The 17,392-nt window shown below is 43.6% G+C and overlaps 2 protein-coding genes across 3 annotated transcripts; one reads left to right on the forward strand and one right to left on the reverse strand.

Moving 5' to 3' along the window:
• The first annotated feature begins 276 nt into the window (after window positions 1–276).
• LOC100830661 (phosphoenolpyruvate carboxykinase (ATP)) lies at window positions 277–5,212 on the forward strand. 2 transcript variants are annotated; one of them, XM_003558272.4, is made up of 13 exons: window positions 277–411; window positions 586–845; window positions 2,030–2,232; window positions 2,322–2,475; window positions 2,594–2,678; window positions 2,773–2,873; window positions 2,957–3,255; window positions 3,580–3,753; window positions 3,872–3,937; window positions 4,030–4,208; window positions 4,280–4,449; window positions 4,572–4,740; window positions 4,872–5,212. In XM_003558272.4, exons 2-13 carry the CDS (start codon window positions 598–600, stop codon window positions 5,013–5,015), a joined length of 1,992 nt encoding a protein of 663 aa, XP_003558320.1. In that variant the 5' UTR covers window positions 277–411; window positions 586–597; the 3' UTR covers window positions 5,016–5,212. The 2 variants fall into 2 exon arrangements, with proteins under 2 accessions (XP_003558320.1, XP_010228856.1); XM_010230554.3 differs by having other exon boundaries at window positions 316–436.
• Window positions 5,213–7,677: 2,465 nt separating this feature from the next.
• Window positions 7,678–17,063, reverse strand: LOC100841807. Its single transcript, XM_014897404.2, has 5 exons — window positions 16,621–17,063; window positions 13,646–15,226; window positions 13,468–13,547; window positions 9,619–9,757; window positions 7,678–8,491 (listed from the first exon to the last, which is right to left on the reverse strand). Exons 2-5 carry the CDS (start codon window positions 14,964–14,966, stop codon window positions 8,001–8,003), a joined length of 2,031 nt encoding a protein of 676 aa, XP_014752890.1. The 5' UTR covers window positions 14,967–15,226; window positions 16,621–17,063; the 3' UTR covers window positions 7,678–8,000.
• Window positions 17,064–17,392: the final 329 nt, after the last annotated feature.

Consider the following 17,392-nt stretch of genomic DNA (forward strand, 5'->3'; position numbering starts at 1 on the left):
AATAATCTCATCAAAAACACATGTTACAAAAAAGAACCATTTTATTGGAACCAGCGGCTTTCTGTCGGGGCAAACGCTTTGCCGGGGGCAAAACTGTCTTTGCCGGCGGTTTTTCCTGTAGTGCGCCGTGGTCTCATCTGAACTCATTTAGTGCGTACAATGAATTTTGGTGGCGATTTCCCGTTCCCGCGTCAGCCACAAGTTCCCTTGAGTCCGCAAGCCCCAACCCAACCAAGAACCAACGCTATCATCCCAACCCAACCCAAACCGTGTGTGGTCAAGTTGCCTAACCATGGTTAACTCCGGGCAGGCCCTTTAAAAGCCTCGTCGGGGCTCTACCGTTTGCCCCACACATCTCAAGCCCGTGTCGTCGTACGTGTGCACCGCCACCCCTGCTTCCTCACTACGCACGTACGTACCCTCGTTCTCTTCTCTGGTGCGTGTCATACATCTCTCTTGATTGATTGATTGATTCCATTTCTGAAGTAATTTGCCATGGCATTTCGATCGTCAAGCTCGAAGCGCCGGCCCATGGCAGGACCGCTAGGTTGGTAATGTTAGGCTCTCCCTTTTTTCTTTTTTCAGGGAGTACGTACTATGGCGACGCCGAACGGTTTGGCCCGGATCGAGACGCACACGGAGAAGAAGATGAAGAAGCACGAGAACGGGATCTGCCACGACGACAGCTCGGCGCCGGTGCGGGCGCAGAACATCGACGAGCTGCACTCGATGCAGCGCAAGCGCTCGGCACCCACCACGCCCATCAAGCAGCCCGACGGCGCCTCCCCCTTCGCCGCCGCACTCTCCGAGGAGGACCGCCGGAAGCAGCAGCTCCAGTCCATCAGGTTCGCCTCAGCCCCTCTCTCCTCTAATCTTCTCGCCGCCGCTTGCTTCTAAACTGGACAGGTTGATTCATAGTAGTACTATACACTCTGCTAATTAAAAGGAACTTGAGAATGGGAATGGTAAAGATAAAGATAAAGGATTTCATCTTAGGAAGCAAAGTAAAATTATTTGACAGTTTGCTGGATTTGGCAAGAAAGAACAAGGAACATGCATGAATGATACTTGTGCTTTTGACCGCCACGTCCACGTGGATGTTGGACGACGGCTCTCACTACTGGGTCCTACCTCCTAGCATAAACCGGGCCATAAGATTTTTGTTTTCTTTACAAAAAGTATCACTGTGGAGGACCAAATCTATTTTACTAGATAGAGGGGGTTAAATGAATGGAAGAAATAAAAATTCGAATCAGGGGTCAAATATAAATAAAGGAATACTCCCGGTGTGTTGTGATTATGACGACGATCTCCGTGGAATACCATCACCTGGTCGTTTTCCAACCAAAAGTGCGTCATCACAACAAAATCGGTACCACTTCTTTTGGGTATGGTACTCACGTGACATCCCGTACGTGCATCGAAGTGTCAAAATGTCAATTAATTTTTCTGTTCTTATCGCACCGCGTAGAAGTTCCATGCCCCTGCCTTGTATAGGCTATAGCACACTGAGTCATAAATTCCCACAGCAAAAGTTCGTTTCTTGATTCCTAGTTCCTACTAACTTAAAAAGAGCTAGTAGTAGCATTTTTGCAAGTGCCAAAAATTGTCGCGGCAATTGTCGAAGCCTCGAAGGGGAAGTTGCATGTGGCTGCTGCCGATGCGGTGGTTGACGCGTAATCAGACGAAACAAAGGCACGTACGCGATCTGGGATGCATATGGGCGGCAACTTGCTCCGTTGGATACGGAGAACCTTAGCTCGACGCGACATCGCTGTCGCCGTCGTGCGACTCGCGCCTGTATGTACTCCCAAGAAACCTCGTATCCTTTTCCACAGTTCCGCAAACAATCAATACAGTACTCCTGGTACTGTATTATATTTTGCCTAGCCGTGATCGGTCGTCGTGTTGACAAATGAATTAGCGCTACTCAGGACTAGGAGTAGCGAGAACTGAAAATTTTCAGAGTATTTTTTGACCTGTAAAGTGTAAACTGACTCTGTAATTTGGTGGGATGATGGACACGCAGTGCATCGTTGGCGTCGCTGACCCGTGAGACCGGGCCCAAGGTGGTCAGAGGCGATCCTGCCAGGAAGGGCGAGGCCGCCGCCAAGCCCGCGCCGGTGGCCGCACCGCCGCCGCCGCAGCCCCACCACCACGTGGCCCCGACCATCAGCGTCAGCGACAGCTCCCTCAAGTTCACCCATGTCCTCTACAACCTCTCCCCCGGCGGTACGCAACGGCACACGCTGACACGCCTGCCTAAACTTTGTCCAGGCAATTAATTGCTGCTCTGTGTTGTGTGCCTGATCGAACTGCAGAGCTGTACGAGCAGGCGATCAAGTACGAGAAAGGGTCGTTCATCACGGCCACGGGAGCGCTGGCGACGCTGTCGGGCGCCAAGACCGGCCGCTCGCCCAGGGACAAGCGAATCGTCAAGGACGAGGCCGCGGCGCAGGAGCTCTGGTGGGGCAAGTGAGTAACCATGCCGCCTGCAAGTTGTTGTTGTTGTCATCAGCCAGCTCTGCCTTATTCTTCAGCTGAACTGACTGAACCTGTTGCTGTCGTTGTGGTGTTTTCTTCTGATCTGCAGAGGCTCCCCTAACATCGAGATGGACGAGCACACTTTCCTCACCAACAGGGAGAGGGCCGTCGATTACCTCAACTCCCTTGACAAGGTCAGCTACTTACTACTATCCATAATTCCATGGTCATTCCAGACATTTTACGCCAGATATTTGGTGACACTCATGGGTCGATCTGGTCCTGCAGGTGTTTGTGAACGACCAGTTCCTGAACTGGGACCCGGAGAACCGCATCAAAGTCCGCATCATCTCCGCCAGGGCGTACCACTCGCTCTTCATGCACAACATGTAAGCCAAAGAAGCAACATACCGCTAGAACCGCCTTTCCACAGTATATAGAACAATAACTTGCCGGATTGGGGATGTGGCAGGTGTATACGTCCGACGGAGGAGGAGCTGGAGGAGTTCGGCACGCCGGACTTCACGATCTACAACGCGGGTCAGTTCCCCTGCAACCGGTACACGCACTACATGACGTCGTCGACGAGCGTGGACATCAACCTGGGACGGAGGGAGATGGTCATCCTCGGCACGCAGTACGCCGGGGAGATGAAGAAGGGCCTCTTCGGCGTCATGCACTACCTCATGCCCAAGAGGAAAATCCTCTCCCTCCACTCCGGTTGCAACATGGGCCGGGACGGTGACGTCGCCCTCTTCTTTGGCCTCTCAGGTACTATCATATCATCACATCTTGATCCACACGAAAGCTGCAACTTTGCCATCACTAATTGCACAACCGCTCGCTCTTGACGTTCGCATCGCTCATCAGCACATCCATACATACATATATATTGCTTGCATTATACCGCATCTCGAGTTTCGCTGTTGCGTGATGTCATTTTCAGTTTCAAAAACAGAAAAAGTTGGCAATGATATATGCTTATGCTTTTCGGACTGGGCTAGCCTCCCTTTTATACTGTTTTCATAACAGAAATACCAAGTCCGTACAGAACAGAAGATGATGTGTTTTTCGCTGTCTTTTTTTGCGCAACAGGAACTGGGAAGACGACACTGTCAACCGATCACAATAGGCTCCTGATCGGCGACGACGAGCACTGCTGGAGTGACAATGGTGTGTCCAACATCGAGGGCGGTTGCTACGCCAAGTGCATAGACCTCTCTCGTGAGAAAGAGCCTGATATTTGGAACGCCATCAAGTTCGGAACCGGTATGATAAGCTACCTCAGCATGAGCCCTCCTTTCATTTCTTTCCTGAAACAAACTGCGCACATGATATGTCCTTGGTTTTTACCTACGACAGTCGGCTGAAATGTTCTGCTCTGCAGTGCTGGAGAACGTTGTCTTCGATGAGCACACCCGTGAAGTCGATTACACCGATAAATCTGTCACCGGTAAAAATTTCACCAATGTTGTTCCAGTCGAACCAGAAATGATACTAGCAAAGACGGTAACTAAATTATAGCAATCTGGACCATGTTTGCAGAGAACACTCGTGCCGCTTACCCCATCGAGTACATCCCCAACGCGAAGATCCCATGCGTCGGGCCACACCCCAAGAACGTCATCCTCTTGGCGTGCGACGCGTTCGGCGTCCTCCCACCCGTCAGCAAGCTCAACCTGGCTCAGACCATGTACCACTTCATCAGCGGCTACACTGCTCTCGTGAGATTTCTTAGACGTGTGCAAACCTCGGTCTTTCATCTTTTTATCTGATATTATGGTTGCCTTGACAGGTTGCCGGCACAGAAGACGGCATCAAGGAGCCGCAGGCAACGTTCTCGGCTTGCTTCGGAGCCGCGTTCATCATGCTCCACCCGACCAAGTACGCCGCCATGCTTGCCGAGAAGATGCAGGCGTATGGCGCCACCGGGTGGCTCGTCAACACCGGATGGTCCGGTGGAAGGTACTACTGATCTCCTTATCCTCACAAATTAATTTGCAACGGCTTTATATATAGGTTCGTTGGCGATGGTTCATTCCAACCACCAAGCGTACGATTAACTCTGCATTTTCGCCGTTGTTCAGGTACGGCGTTGGCAAGCGGATCAAGCTGCCGTACACCAGGAAGATCATCGACGCCATCCACTCCGGCGAGCTCCTCACCGCCAACTACCAGAAGACGGAGGTCTTCGGCCTGGAGATCCCCACGGAGATCGACGGCGTGCCGTCTGAAATCCTTGACCCGATCAACACCGTAAGCTACATATATAGCTCTTCAGAACTCACCCAATCCATCGGCCATTTTTTTTCTGCCGTCAAACTTGTCTTCTTGCCAACACGTAAATTAACCGGTCAAATTAATGCTTTGTCGCGTCGCATATGCAGTGGACGGACAAGGCCGCGTACAGGGAGACGCTCCTGAAGCTGGCTGGCCTGTTTGGGAAGAACTTCGAGGTGTTCGCCAGCTACAAGATCGGGGAAGACAGTGGCCTGACTGAGGAGATCCTTGCTGCTGGACCCAAAATCTGATTTCACGTCGCAGATAAATAACGCCATGCGTTCAGAATAAAGTGGCATGATGATGATGACGAAATTCGAGTACCAGTAGAGTCGGCTCCCTATATTTTTCATGCGTAATCTTATGTACAGATATGTACTGTGCTTTCAGAACTGGAATTCCAAACGGCCTGATTTGATCATATATGATTCATGGGCACTTTTATTAATATATTTGCAGTAGATCATTTTCCCCTAAAAAATGATTCATGGCCACTGTTCCCCTGTGTTCAACGCATCATCAAACCTCCAAGGTATTCTGCACGGGATTCGCATGTGACCAGTGCAAGATGGTTGATCGTAACAAATAATTCTGATCCGATTTAATTGTCGTAGGTTTAGGCAAAGTTTAGAATTGGATTGGAGGGAGTATAACAGACTAACCATTCAGGATCGGAAGAACTAAGTTAAAGAATACTGAAAATCTGGAGAACAGAAAACAAATCTCAGTTATTTGACCACACAATTGTTAACATCAACTTAGAAATAGTTATTTTTTAGTCGTCTAAGAAATAGCCAAACCAGAAAACAAAAGGGAAACAAAATTTAAACAACTGCAACAAATCTCAGTCCTTGAACATTTAAAAGTTTGATCAAATTTATAAGAAATATTAATATCTACAACTCTATCTATCAATGTTCATACTCATAGTGTACTTATTTGATATTGTAAATATTATTAATAATACATTTTTCTATAAATTTGATCTGATTTATGGTCTTATATTTACCGAAAGAGGTACTGCAATACTTCCCCGGATCCATAATAAATGTCTTTGTACCTTAATCCAAGACACTTATTATGAATCACATGGTGTCGGGGAGAAAGACCTCGGGTAGGGTCATGACGACACATATTAGCCGAGATAACGAGAGCAAAGCCGGCACAGGCGAGTATGCCGACATCCTTAAGCCGAATTAATAACAGGCCGGCATACCAAGGGTGTGTCGGCATATCTATCTTGTCTTATGTGATTGCAGGATAAGCACGAGCAATCTGATCTCGGCCTACGCCGAGATGCGTCAACGGTCCTATCCTGAGCACATGGCGCAAAGTAAAGCAACGCCCCCTTTATCACGGAAAAGCAGTCGTTGCTCACGTCGCGGTGCCAGGCAACTGCACAGTGACGCGCCGAAGAAGGACCGATGACGAAAGCCGGGGCGTGGCTACAGTGTGCACCGCCTGGCGCCACGAAAAGTAAAGCTGCTTTGTCCCCTGCCGTGCAACCCGAAGGGAACCATGGGGTGTACCCGGCGGGCCCCGTAGAAGACAGGATTTGCTTTTGGTCCATATGTCAGTGTGACATCGGCGGCCTATAAATAGAAGCACCACCCCTCCAGGGAGAGGGGTCCTTCACTTAGTCATGTAGGGTTTTCCCCTTTTTCTTCTTCCTCCTCCAGAAACAGCTCAAGGAGCGCCGTTGTAGACCTCAGTATCTCGGGAAATAGTACAAAACAGGAGTAGGAGTTTTACCTCATCTAGAAGGCTCCGAACCTGAGTAAAACTGTGTGTGTTCTTGTGTTGTACGTGGTTCTAATCACGTCCTCCCTCCTCCGGTTCCTCCTTCGTCCATCGGCCCCATCATAAGCCATCCTATGACATCTGCCGTGACACCACCATGACACATGGAGTACTAATTATTCCCTCTCTACACCATATGATTCCCGAACTAGTACTTCCTTATGCGGTTTATAATGTCGTGTTGTTCCATGTAAGAAATGTTAACTTTAGATTCATTTTCGTCATACTTCTGTTCACAACCAATTTTGGCTTACAAATAAAACTCCACTGGAAGTTCCGGATGATCAGCCGGAAGTTCCGCATATTTCTGAAAGAGTAACAGAGAGCACCCGGAGGTTCGGTCGGAAGTTCCGAAGCTGGGAACCGAAGTTAAAAACAGAGAGAAATAGTCATTAATATCTACTCGGATGGAAAAGTTGTAAACATGAAAGTTCTTCGTTTTTCGAGACGAATAACTTTACTTTTGGAATCGTCACGATCAGAGATCGTTTACTACCTCAAAACTGGATCAGAATGTGTAGCCAGATTTTGGACCGAGCAGTTTTGGAAAGATCGGGTCCAACCGTCCGAATTAGACTCAAATTAGGGTTTTGGACGTGGATCCAAGTCCTTTTCTTGCACGGAAAGTCCAGCCGTCCTTTATATACATGAGGGATGACGGCCGATTGAAACAACACACACAATCGCAAAAACCAATCTACAAACCTATCCCATCCTATTCTCTGCTTCTCGTTCATCGTCGTTCTTCAAACCGGAAAGTTTCAATCCACGAAGTCCTAGGGGCAGGCGAACTGACCTAGGGCAGCCCATTGCCGCCGTGCGTCCAGACGGGGTCCCTCCCGGGCGTGTGGGGTTTCGGGTTTCAAAAGATCTCGCCGGCTATATTGCGTATCGCACTCGACGCCGGGGGTACACGTGACGTGTTCGTGTGCGAACAACTTCAAAATGCGCACCAAAAACAATTTATGGCCTGCTTGGAAGCCCGTTTTTCAGGCCAATACTGGTGTAATTTACAGGCCCGAGTAGACCCACAAGTTGCTACATAATAGATATCATTTGCAAACGAGCAAAACCAATCTCTTCTTTGTTTGAAGCAAAATAAATTTGACCACATAGCTAAAAGTTTCTCTTCAGATAGATACAATTAATTGGAGTATGGATATTTTTTATCTTTGATTTCTATAGTAGTACATGTACAGATTATCCACCAACCTTGTAAGGGTGGTCCTCTTCTTACAATCCCTTCAATGGAGTTAACTATTTGAGTTAACCCACAATCTTAAACGAAGTGAGACATGTGGTTAGAATCCTAATTCAATTATGCACAAATATTCTAGATCATCGTATGAATTTATTATCTTGCAGGGTAGCTTTGATCTTCAGATAGCTTTTGTCCTTTGATTCTCATCCGTCAGCAATCAGCGGTATCATGGCTTTCATTTTTCAGGATGTGGAGAACAATTCTCAGATTCAGTTTCCAACTCTGATTGCTCCCCTTGCAACTTCATTTCCTCAGAGCTCTGATCATTGTGGCAGTTGACTTTGGCATTCCCCATCAGGGGCTCACCGTGGTCATTCTCCTCATCATCTTCACTAGAAGATGACATGGAGACTGCCTCGGGAACTAGAGGCATCAGGCTGCTTGAAGGTAATCTTGCTATCGTGGCCTCTCCAGATCTGATCTTGGACTCAATGACTTTGATCAAGGAAGCTGCCTCCTCAAGAGGAACAACGCGAGCACCACATGCAAGAGCTGTAGCATGCACCAGGGGGTTTGGACCATTACCTCGCCTGTTCAGTGCAGACAGAACACCTGGCAATGGACCTAAATTACAAAAATTTCTTTCTGGTTGTCTGATCGGTTCGGCAGGACGGTATGAAATAGGAACTGCTTCAATAGGTGCAGCCAATACTTTGTACAGTCCATCTGCAGCCCAAGCAAATGAACATATGTCACAGAATACCATAACTGGAGGTAACAATCTATTAAAGTGCACAAACACAGTAGCATTCAAGTAGCAAAATCAAGTCCAAGCTGGAAATCTAACATGCATATTCAATTGTTGAAAAAACAATAGCTTGCGGATCATTCATGAGAAACAACCTAACTCCATTTTGAAGCTATCTGCAAAGTTATGAAATACAAATGCATTGATTATAAGCCGACAGAAACATTTGAAATTGGCAATGGTTCAAATTTTAATATGTCCAGGAATCAACAGTGAGAATTAGAACAAACTATGCACCAAGCTACAATACACAATATAATATTCTGGACCCCTCTTAAAAGATGAAAAAATCACCACGTGTTCTAAAAGAGAAAAATTAATCTCAATTCTGGTGTCAATTTCTCAGTCTGGCATATATCCTGACTATGATCAATATTTTATGTATATGTCTACAATTTATGTTCCATGGGTTGGAAACTGTAGTCCTGCCACCTAGGAGCTGACAAGGGAAGGTTAGCGTGACATTAGTCAAATGGAGACCTGTACCAGTTTTCTCGTAATCTTTATCCGTGCTAAATTTCCCTTTTTTTCATCTTACATACCCCTTTTCTCTTTCTTAAAGAAGTAGAACTACTCCCACTTAATGAAAGCTGCCTTCGGTTTAAAGAAACATAAATAAAGCTACCTGGATTTTGAATAGATGAAGTGATCCTGATGGCCGTAATAATGTAATTCTAGTAGAGTATAATTTTGGGAATGCCAGCTCACACACTAATTAGCTACTGAAAAACATCAATGGACTAAAACTGTCAAGCACTAAATGTTTAGCAACTTAAGGTGAGAGATAATAAATTAATAGGATTTGTTCACAGAATATTCTTGTTTCTGAAGCTAACTAGTCAATCTATGATCAACTAGATCAGATGGAAACATTAGCATATATGATGAACTTTAATGGTATACACTCATTTTATTGTAGACATGAACAATCAAGAGACAGAACCATTTGGAAAGATTCTAAAGTAATATAACAACGTGGATGGTATTTCTATCTAGGAATATAAATATTTTATCCTGTAATCAGCACGAGAAAATGGAATATAACCAGCAGAAGCTCCAGGTGAGTTCCTCATCACAGGCATGTACAGAGTGAGAGGTATTGCAGGAATAGCAACCGTAGTTTCTTCAGAAGGTCCATGAAAACTTTCATGCTTTCCCTGAGTGGCTTGATTTGAACTGCTATTCTGCAGTTAGAACAACAAATAAGAACCTCGTGGCCCAATATGAAATTTACGACAGTAAAACTGGGCATCCTTGGAGGCCTCTCAGGCCATCAGCTGTCTCAGCCGTTACATTTTGCGTGCTGACCATCTCTGGCCGTTAGATAAACAGTGATTAATATAATGGGCCAGATGTCCTATGGGCCGCTACTCTGGTAGAAAAATCGATGGACTGTGGTTAACTGGGCCCTGCCTGCTACCGCCCCGAACTCTCTCCCGAACTGTTGCAAGTTCGCAACTAGCCTCCACCACCGTTCCTCCCGACGGCGGGTTCGGGGGAATTGACGGTGCGTCCGTCGTTCGTGCGCGACGAGGACGAGCGGCGGCCATGAAGGTCGGCTTCATCATCTCCAGCCACCTCCAGGTATTCCGTCATTTGGGTTCGAAACTTGCAAAGTCATTCGTGTGATGCAGGCGTACGTGCTAAATTAGGATGTTTGTTTAAATTTTGAGGATGTATGTTTCCCATGTTGTCATCCTTATGATTTTTTTTTCTCTCCTGCTGTTTGGTCTTACAACATTGAGTGGGTAGGCCAAGGAGAAGATACACATGCATGTGTCATGGTAACAAGTTGATCGACTACTGGCACTCTGATCATGCATAACCAGAAAAGCCAAAGGCAGGCAAGCAACATACAGGTGATGGCACTCAATAGTTGCTGTCTGACTTTCTTGTATTGGATAGGTCTCTATCACTTGAATCAACATAAGTAGTAATGAGGATTTATGCGATTCCAATATTTCTCTAAGTGCAGTTTAGAAGCTTCTGTGACTTTTATATAAACTATTCAAGATTGCAATAAGCATATGTAGTAGCCTCGAAGGACAAACATTCAGTAGAGCTTTAAAAAAGGGTTGCATTCTACACTGATAAAATAGTTGTGGTTTCAAGCATAAAAGATACTACTTGATACTTCCAGATCTATTATCCAATTTGACTGCACAGGATATTAATTAGATTGTCTGAAACTTAGGCTTTTTTTCTCTCGAGATGTGCATCAAACAATTAGATTGTCTAAAATTTAGGCTCTTTTTCTTGAGTTTCACTTTCATTTTTGTTATATCTACTGTCATTGCAGTTTATTAGAACCTTCTTCCTGTTTCAGCCCGCAGGAAGACCTCATGTATTCAATGGTCATCACACACTACAGTTGATGTGAATTCTGGCACCGGCAAACAAGTTGAGGAAAAGCAGACTGTTGTTCCTTATGGAAATTGTTGACTTAATTTATCCTTCTTTCCTTCTTCTTTTATCATATCCCATTTCTAAATTATCATTGTTCTAATGGGTGTATGAACCATCAAATCATCTGTTTTGTTCCTTTTGTTTTACATGTTGCCTTCCTTATGATGCAGGTTGGCTTCAAGTCAGATTGGAGTGGCATATGGTGTATGCTCCATGGACAAGAATAGAATTTTATCTCAAGTATATTCGACCCAAATTGTGATGTAGAATAGGTGAGTGAGACATGTTTCTCACTATCATTCTTAGTGCTATTTTAATTATGGAGAATTTTGCTGCATGCTACTGAAATGATTTGCAAGCATGCAAGCCAACTCCATAGCTGTTTTCTCCCGAAGTGTTCCTATGTTCTCATGAACATAGATGCTTCTCATGTGTTGTCCATTGACTGCCTTTTATAATTTACGGGGCACATAAACCACAGAAGATGAGTATAGGCAAGTTCAAATAACTAGCATACAAAGAGCATCCAGAAAACTAACATGTGGCACTTGGTACTAAGGTATGGAAGGCAGTTTTTCTGCCAGGTTGCTGTTTCCAGACATGTTTATGGTTGCACATATCTTCTTTATATTTGAAATAATAATCCTTCAAAAAATTGCTTCCAGTTCATCTTTCTGTACTGTTGATACTGCAGGTGGTTCTCTTGCTGAAAGTATTGAGATTACAGGTTCTCGGGCAACCGTGCAATCTTTACATATTATATATACTGTTTCAGATTAATATATGAGCTGCCTTTAGTTATAGGTACACCAATTGTTTATTTCCTACGAGTTTTGCTTTGTCCTTTGTTTTACATCCCATTTTATCCTATCGAGTCTCTAATACTGGTTTCATTTGAAGTCTTTAAATGGCTTGGCAATGGTCACCCAAATTTGTATATTGTTTAATTAATTACTTTAAGTAATTTGTTTAATATGCTCGTCATGTTATTTTACCAAAATTGGTTAAACGATCAGCCATGTTTTCCGAAATCTTGAAATGAGTAGTTGTAACGATGTACGGATAGCAAGAGAAATTCCATAAGCATGGTCATGCTTCAGCTAATCATCATATGATACATTTTTTTCAACATATAGACCAGTGCAAAGCAATTTATGAGTTTTGAGGCACATCAATCAGTTATGTTTATGGATTTGTAGCATGATTAGACATTATTACAATGCATCTGAACAAAATAGTTGTGTGTTGTAGTAGATTTTTTTTAAAGATGGCAGCTCATGCCTTTAGATTTATCAGGATATCTCTTTTGGTTGCAGGTTGTACTATGAGTATTGCTAATACCACAAGGAGGGTCACCAGTGATGGTGACAAATTCCATTGGATACAAGTTGAATTGTTATAGCCAAACATCCGTATGGTATGTCATGTTATAGCTCAATAATTTACCATTTTCTGATTCTAAGGACCCATTTCTGTTCTTAAATAGCTGAGAAAAATATCCTCAGATTCACTGACTAATCGTATCCAGGTTAACATTGGGAACACTAATCAGCTGGTTTTAAATAAGGCGATCACACATGTAATAAAAAATTACTTTTTCCTAAGGTATCCTTTGTTTCATTATTTTGGCTTTTTGGTGATGGAAATTGTTGTAGCTATGGAGAAATCGACATTTAATCAATTGCCCTCAAACTTATCTTGATAGTATGGTGTTTTCCTTATTTGTGGTAATAAATCACGGCCTGATAGGAACTTTGATTATATGAGTTGGTTTATGGGCAATGCCATTTCTTATTAACTCAGCTTTTAACAAAAATCTACGAGTGTTAACAAGCAGATTGAAGATTTTGGCGTTGATGCAAATTTGGCTATAAAACCGTTCTGAAACATGCTGGAGGTTTATATCTTGTTCAGAGTTGTAACTGAAAACCCATCATAGTGTCAGATTAAAACATGTTGTGGGTTTATTTCCTTTTGTGAATATTTTGATGAATTACTGTGCTTATAAATTATTGCAATGTATCCAGCGAGTTCTTTCGTGTCAATTCTTCTTGGCAACAGATTGATAAAATTGTTTGGGAAGGATTTATCCTTTGATATGTAAGGGTTCAAGAAGAGATATTGTTACACTCTTCTCAGTTTATCGCCATGTTTCAGATTTAGAGCTAACATGTTATCATTTCGCTGAGTATACGAGTTAGTTTATGCAAATTTAACATCACGTTTCATGATTCCAGATATTACATGCATTTCCATCGTTCTGTCATGTTTCAGATTTAGAGCTAACATGTTATCATTTCGTTGAGTATATGAGTTAGTTTATGCAAATTTAACATCATGTTTCATGATTCCATATATTACATACGTTTCCATCGTTCTATCAGAGTAATTGACGGGCGCAGCAACGCGTGCCATCATGGTCTCGTACCAAAAACTATCGGGCATATTAGGAAATCACTGAGACAGATAAGGAAGTGGGCGGGGTAACCTGATATTTCTTGGAAGAGTCATCATATTTGTTCTCAGAGTGCAAATAAGAACATTCTGACCCATCCCTGCCGTGCCCCTCTGTTGATGGAACATGCAAAAGTTATAATGGAAACAAGACGTATAACTAACATGTCAGTGGATTAATTGATCATCATCATATTCATAGCGTATTTTACCATTTGTGGGGAAAGCACGTGAGAACGGAGAATTGTCATCAGAATTAGATAAGCCTGAATCAGTCACAAGGTTGGTAGGTATAAGCACTGGATTGGAGGTAGGCTCTTGAAAAAGCTTGAGCTGTGAAGGCGCTATTTTCTGTTTGACCTCATCTGAACATTGTGAAGCATACATAGTTTTCATATATAGGACCTTATGTTTGTTTTCACTAACAGAAACTACACGTTGTGGCATCATTGGATGACACCTTTTGACTTGAGCAACCTTCTCAGTAGCCTCTTTCAAGGCAGATACTGCCACATGGTAAATTTCTTCAGTGACTGACCCTTCTTTTGCGAATTTCATGGCCTCCTGACATAAATTGTTGTAAAGTACAGTCAGTGAATCTGTAGAATTACATTGAACTCCTGCACTATATTCCTCAAACTTCATTTCAGTAGGATCTGAACTCTTTGCAGCAAATTCACCAACTTCTCCAGAAGTAATGTTAGATGTACAATGGACTGGTTTGGAAGACAACAACGAATGGTTATGCTCCTTCTCAAATTTAGAAACCATCCATTTTCCAGAGTTCATCTTTTTCACTACAATCATAGCTTTGCAACCAACTCTAGTTATCATTCTTGGGCGCTTTGTTTTTCCTTCATCTGTCATCTCTTTCTTCGGTCGAACCTCACGAAAGCCTTCCTTGGAGCACACAATCTGACGAGATATGATTGAATTATCGCGCCTTGAACGGCAATACCTGCTAATACGTGCACGGAAACCATTAAGACTCGCATAATTTATATAGAACGATTTTGCAGCTTCTTCAGTGTCAAATTCCATACCCTCAACCGGCTCCTCAATAGGATCCACATCAATAGAATTTGGCTTTTCCATTGGACTGGGGTCCTGATCTACTGACCTAACATCAGTTTTTTTTGGTGGAACTGCTCCATGATTATGGTTCTTTACAAATTTGGTAACTACCCATTTGCTTGGACCAATTTTCTTAATCATAATCATAGCCTTGCAACCAACTCTAGTACCTGTCCGTTCTTGCTGTTTTTGGTCAGCATGGGAGCCTTCACCATTACGAGTTTCATGAAATCCCTCCTTTGAGCATACAATACGACGAGAAATGATTGAATTATCACGTCTGGAGCGAGTATACCTGCTGATCCGAATTCGGAAACCTGCATTTCTTGCATATATGCTGTAAAAATCCCTCGCAGCATCTTCGGACTCAAATTCCATCCCTTCGCAAGGTGTGAATTCTGTATCATCTTCATGTCCAATTATGTTTTCTGCTTCAGGATCATGTGATGAAGTCTCCATATCATTGAAGGCTCTGGGATCCAGTTAAAAAATATTTTTTCTCATGCTCTTGTTTTGGCTCAAACTGTTCTGATTAATGTACCATAACCACTATCTGGCGTCAGACCTATTTAGATTTTCTTAAACATCTTCTTCACATATTTTTGAAGAATGTCATTGGCTCATTGCAGCAGTCACCAAAGTGAGAATTTTGTTACCGCTAAAATTGTGCTCACCAGACAGTTCAGATAGACAGACTTATTCCCATGTAGAGCGAAGAACTGTAAAATGATCTCAAGTTAGATGACATCGATCAGATACTGTGGCAAGCAGGGTTGTATCTTGCTAAGGAAAAATGTAAATGATTCAACAACTCTACGAACTTTATTCAAACACCAGCAAGCAGATAAGGCTAAGTGAAAGGTATCCAGAAAGTCAAAATGACACGCATTTGGGTGCATATTCGAGAAAGCTATTAAGAAATTTCATTTTGGGAATCCAGAAACTGGATCCAGACATCTTTTTCTCAAGGTTAAAACCACAGGACCGAGGTCTAAGGGTGCTCAGATCTACCTGAAATCTTTATTGATTTACCACAACCTCCATGATTGCAGCACTGTGAGAAGGTTCAACTGTGAGTTCATGGCGACTACAAGCTTAAAAAGGCGCTTGGCATTAGCAGATTACAGCCTATTTCAGAGAACTACTCCACATCATGTCATCATGACTACTCTAAAACATCTTCAAGATGTAACATTACATATTCCCTCCGTCCAACAAAGGATGTCTCAACTTTGACTAAATCTGAATGCATCTATACACTAAGTCATGTTGCATCTTTTGTTGGACGGAGGGAGTAGTTAATTTGAAGCACTTGTTTGTGCTCTCAGAGCTCTAGCAGCCACATCAAGCAATATTGCCATAACAAAGTGGCAAAACACTTTATTTTTACTATTCAAGATTTGAATACTTGGCCATAAATGTCACAAACTGACATTAAAAAAATCTGAGTTATGGATATTGGGTGCAGAGTTTATGTTGAAGGGTTAATGCCTTAATGGCTTCAATTTTACAGCATGGTTCTGAGTCAGAAAACCACTGTTCTAAGTTAAGGGCTGTTTTTATGATTTTTTAAGTGACTTGCGCAGGACGTGCAAAAGAACACTGTTAGCACTATTCAAAATGTACCTTTTCTCCCTTTTTGGAGCTTCTGCACCCTTTTCCCCTCTTTTTAGAAATTATTTTTTTTGACATCAATCTCCTTTTCGAACTTTCTACTGTTGAGTGTGTACATCGATAAAAACAAGGAACCGCACCTAAGAATTGTCTAACATGAACAACTCAGCAATTTCGTACAACCCAAATAGCACGTAATCCTCCGGTGCAACACCCGAACATGTTTTTCTTTTTATCAACAAGCACGAAACTGATCAAATACTCAATACTGTTCCAATGATTGAGTCCATGCAGGTTGCAGGGCCACGAGCCAACAGGCAATATCAACAGCAACAAAAATTTCCATTTATAGGCATGCATGGAACGAAGATATCACGCATAAAGCAAGAAAGCGAATAACTTCAGCCTAGATAAACAAAAAGCAGCCTCGCAACAGACCCAGCAGAAAACAACATGACAATAAAATGGAAAAAAAAACTTGCTATATATGTATATATACCTGGATAAGTATGATTCCAATAATCCCCAAAGCAAAGCAAGAACGCCGGTAACCAAGAAACCAACAGCTCGAGCACCGGGCACTAGCAAGCAGCTAGCCACGACAGGTGGAGAGGCGGTCAAATTGGACCGAGTCGCGACGACGACCAAATCCGTACGGTGGCCCGAGAAGGAGAAGAAGATGAACCGCCGCAGGGAAAGGAGCGATTGGGCGTGGAGAGGCCGCGGCCGGTGTTCATAGTTAGTAGCATTTGGGAAAGGGATCAGCGGTGGGATTAGTGGGGATTGGGATTTTTGGGAGAGGAGAGGATGGTTTTGATTAAAGAAAGGAGACGGGACGGGAGTGGGGGGAGGAGGAGACGACGAGGGTGGTGGTGGTGGTCTGGTGGATGAGGCCGGAAGGAAGGAAAGGATCTCCAGTGAACGGAACGGACGGCGGAGAGTCGAGCGCGCGGGAGGGACGGAGGGCGGGGATCTCGAGCCGGGGGCTGGTGGTGCCGGGCGGGATGTTCCTGTTCGCGTGTATCCTCGCAACGGCCCAAGTGGATAAAGGAGAGATGTTCGTGTGGTTTGTTTTAGATTTATTATACTCACGCAGTCCAACAAAAAATGTTTCAAGTTTATCAAAATTTGAATGTATCACATGACTTATTGTATAGATGCATTCAAATTTAGTTAAAGTTGAGACATCATTTGTTGGACGGAGGGAGTACTACATTCGTGTCCACTTGGAATGGGTTCTATTTTATATCATCTTAATTTTCACTGGTGTC

The sequence above is a fragment of the Brachypodium distachyon genome, chromosome 1 (assembly GCF_000005505.3).
Source record: "Brachypodium distachyon strain Bd21 chromosome 1, Brachypodium_distachyon_v3.0, whole genome shotgun sequence".
Lineage (NCBI taxonomy): Eukaryota > Viridiplantae > Streptophyta > Magnoliopsida > Poales > Poaceae > Brachypodium > Brachypodium distachyon.

Bases quoted from the DNA above. Each gene is read 5' to 3' on its own strand.
- LOC100830661 (XM_003558272.4), top strand. From the start codon at position 598: ATGGCGACGCCGAACGGTTTGGCCCGGATCGAGACGCACACGGAGAAG. The intron at 3,256-3,579 runs GTACTATCATAT...TTTGCGCAACAG, and splicing joins CCTCTTCTTTGGCCTCTCAG to GAACTGGGAAGACGACACTG. The intron at 4,741-4,871 runs GTAAGCTACATA...TCGCATATGCAG, and splicing joins TCCTTGACCCGATCAACACC to TGGACGGACAAGGCCGCGTA.
- LOC100841807 (XM_014897404.2), bottom strand. From the start codon at position 14,966: ATGGAGACTTCATCACATGATCCTGAAGCAGAAAACATAATTGGACAT. The intron at 9,758-13,467 runs GTTACCCCGCCC...TTCTAACTGCAG, and splicing joins ACTCTTCCAAGAAATATCAG to AATAGCAGTTCAAATCAAGC. The intron at 8,492-9,618 runs GTTATATTCCAT...CTTGGGCTGCAG, and splicing joins CTCACCTGGAGCTTCTGCTG to ATGGACTGTACAAAGTATTG.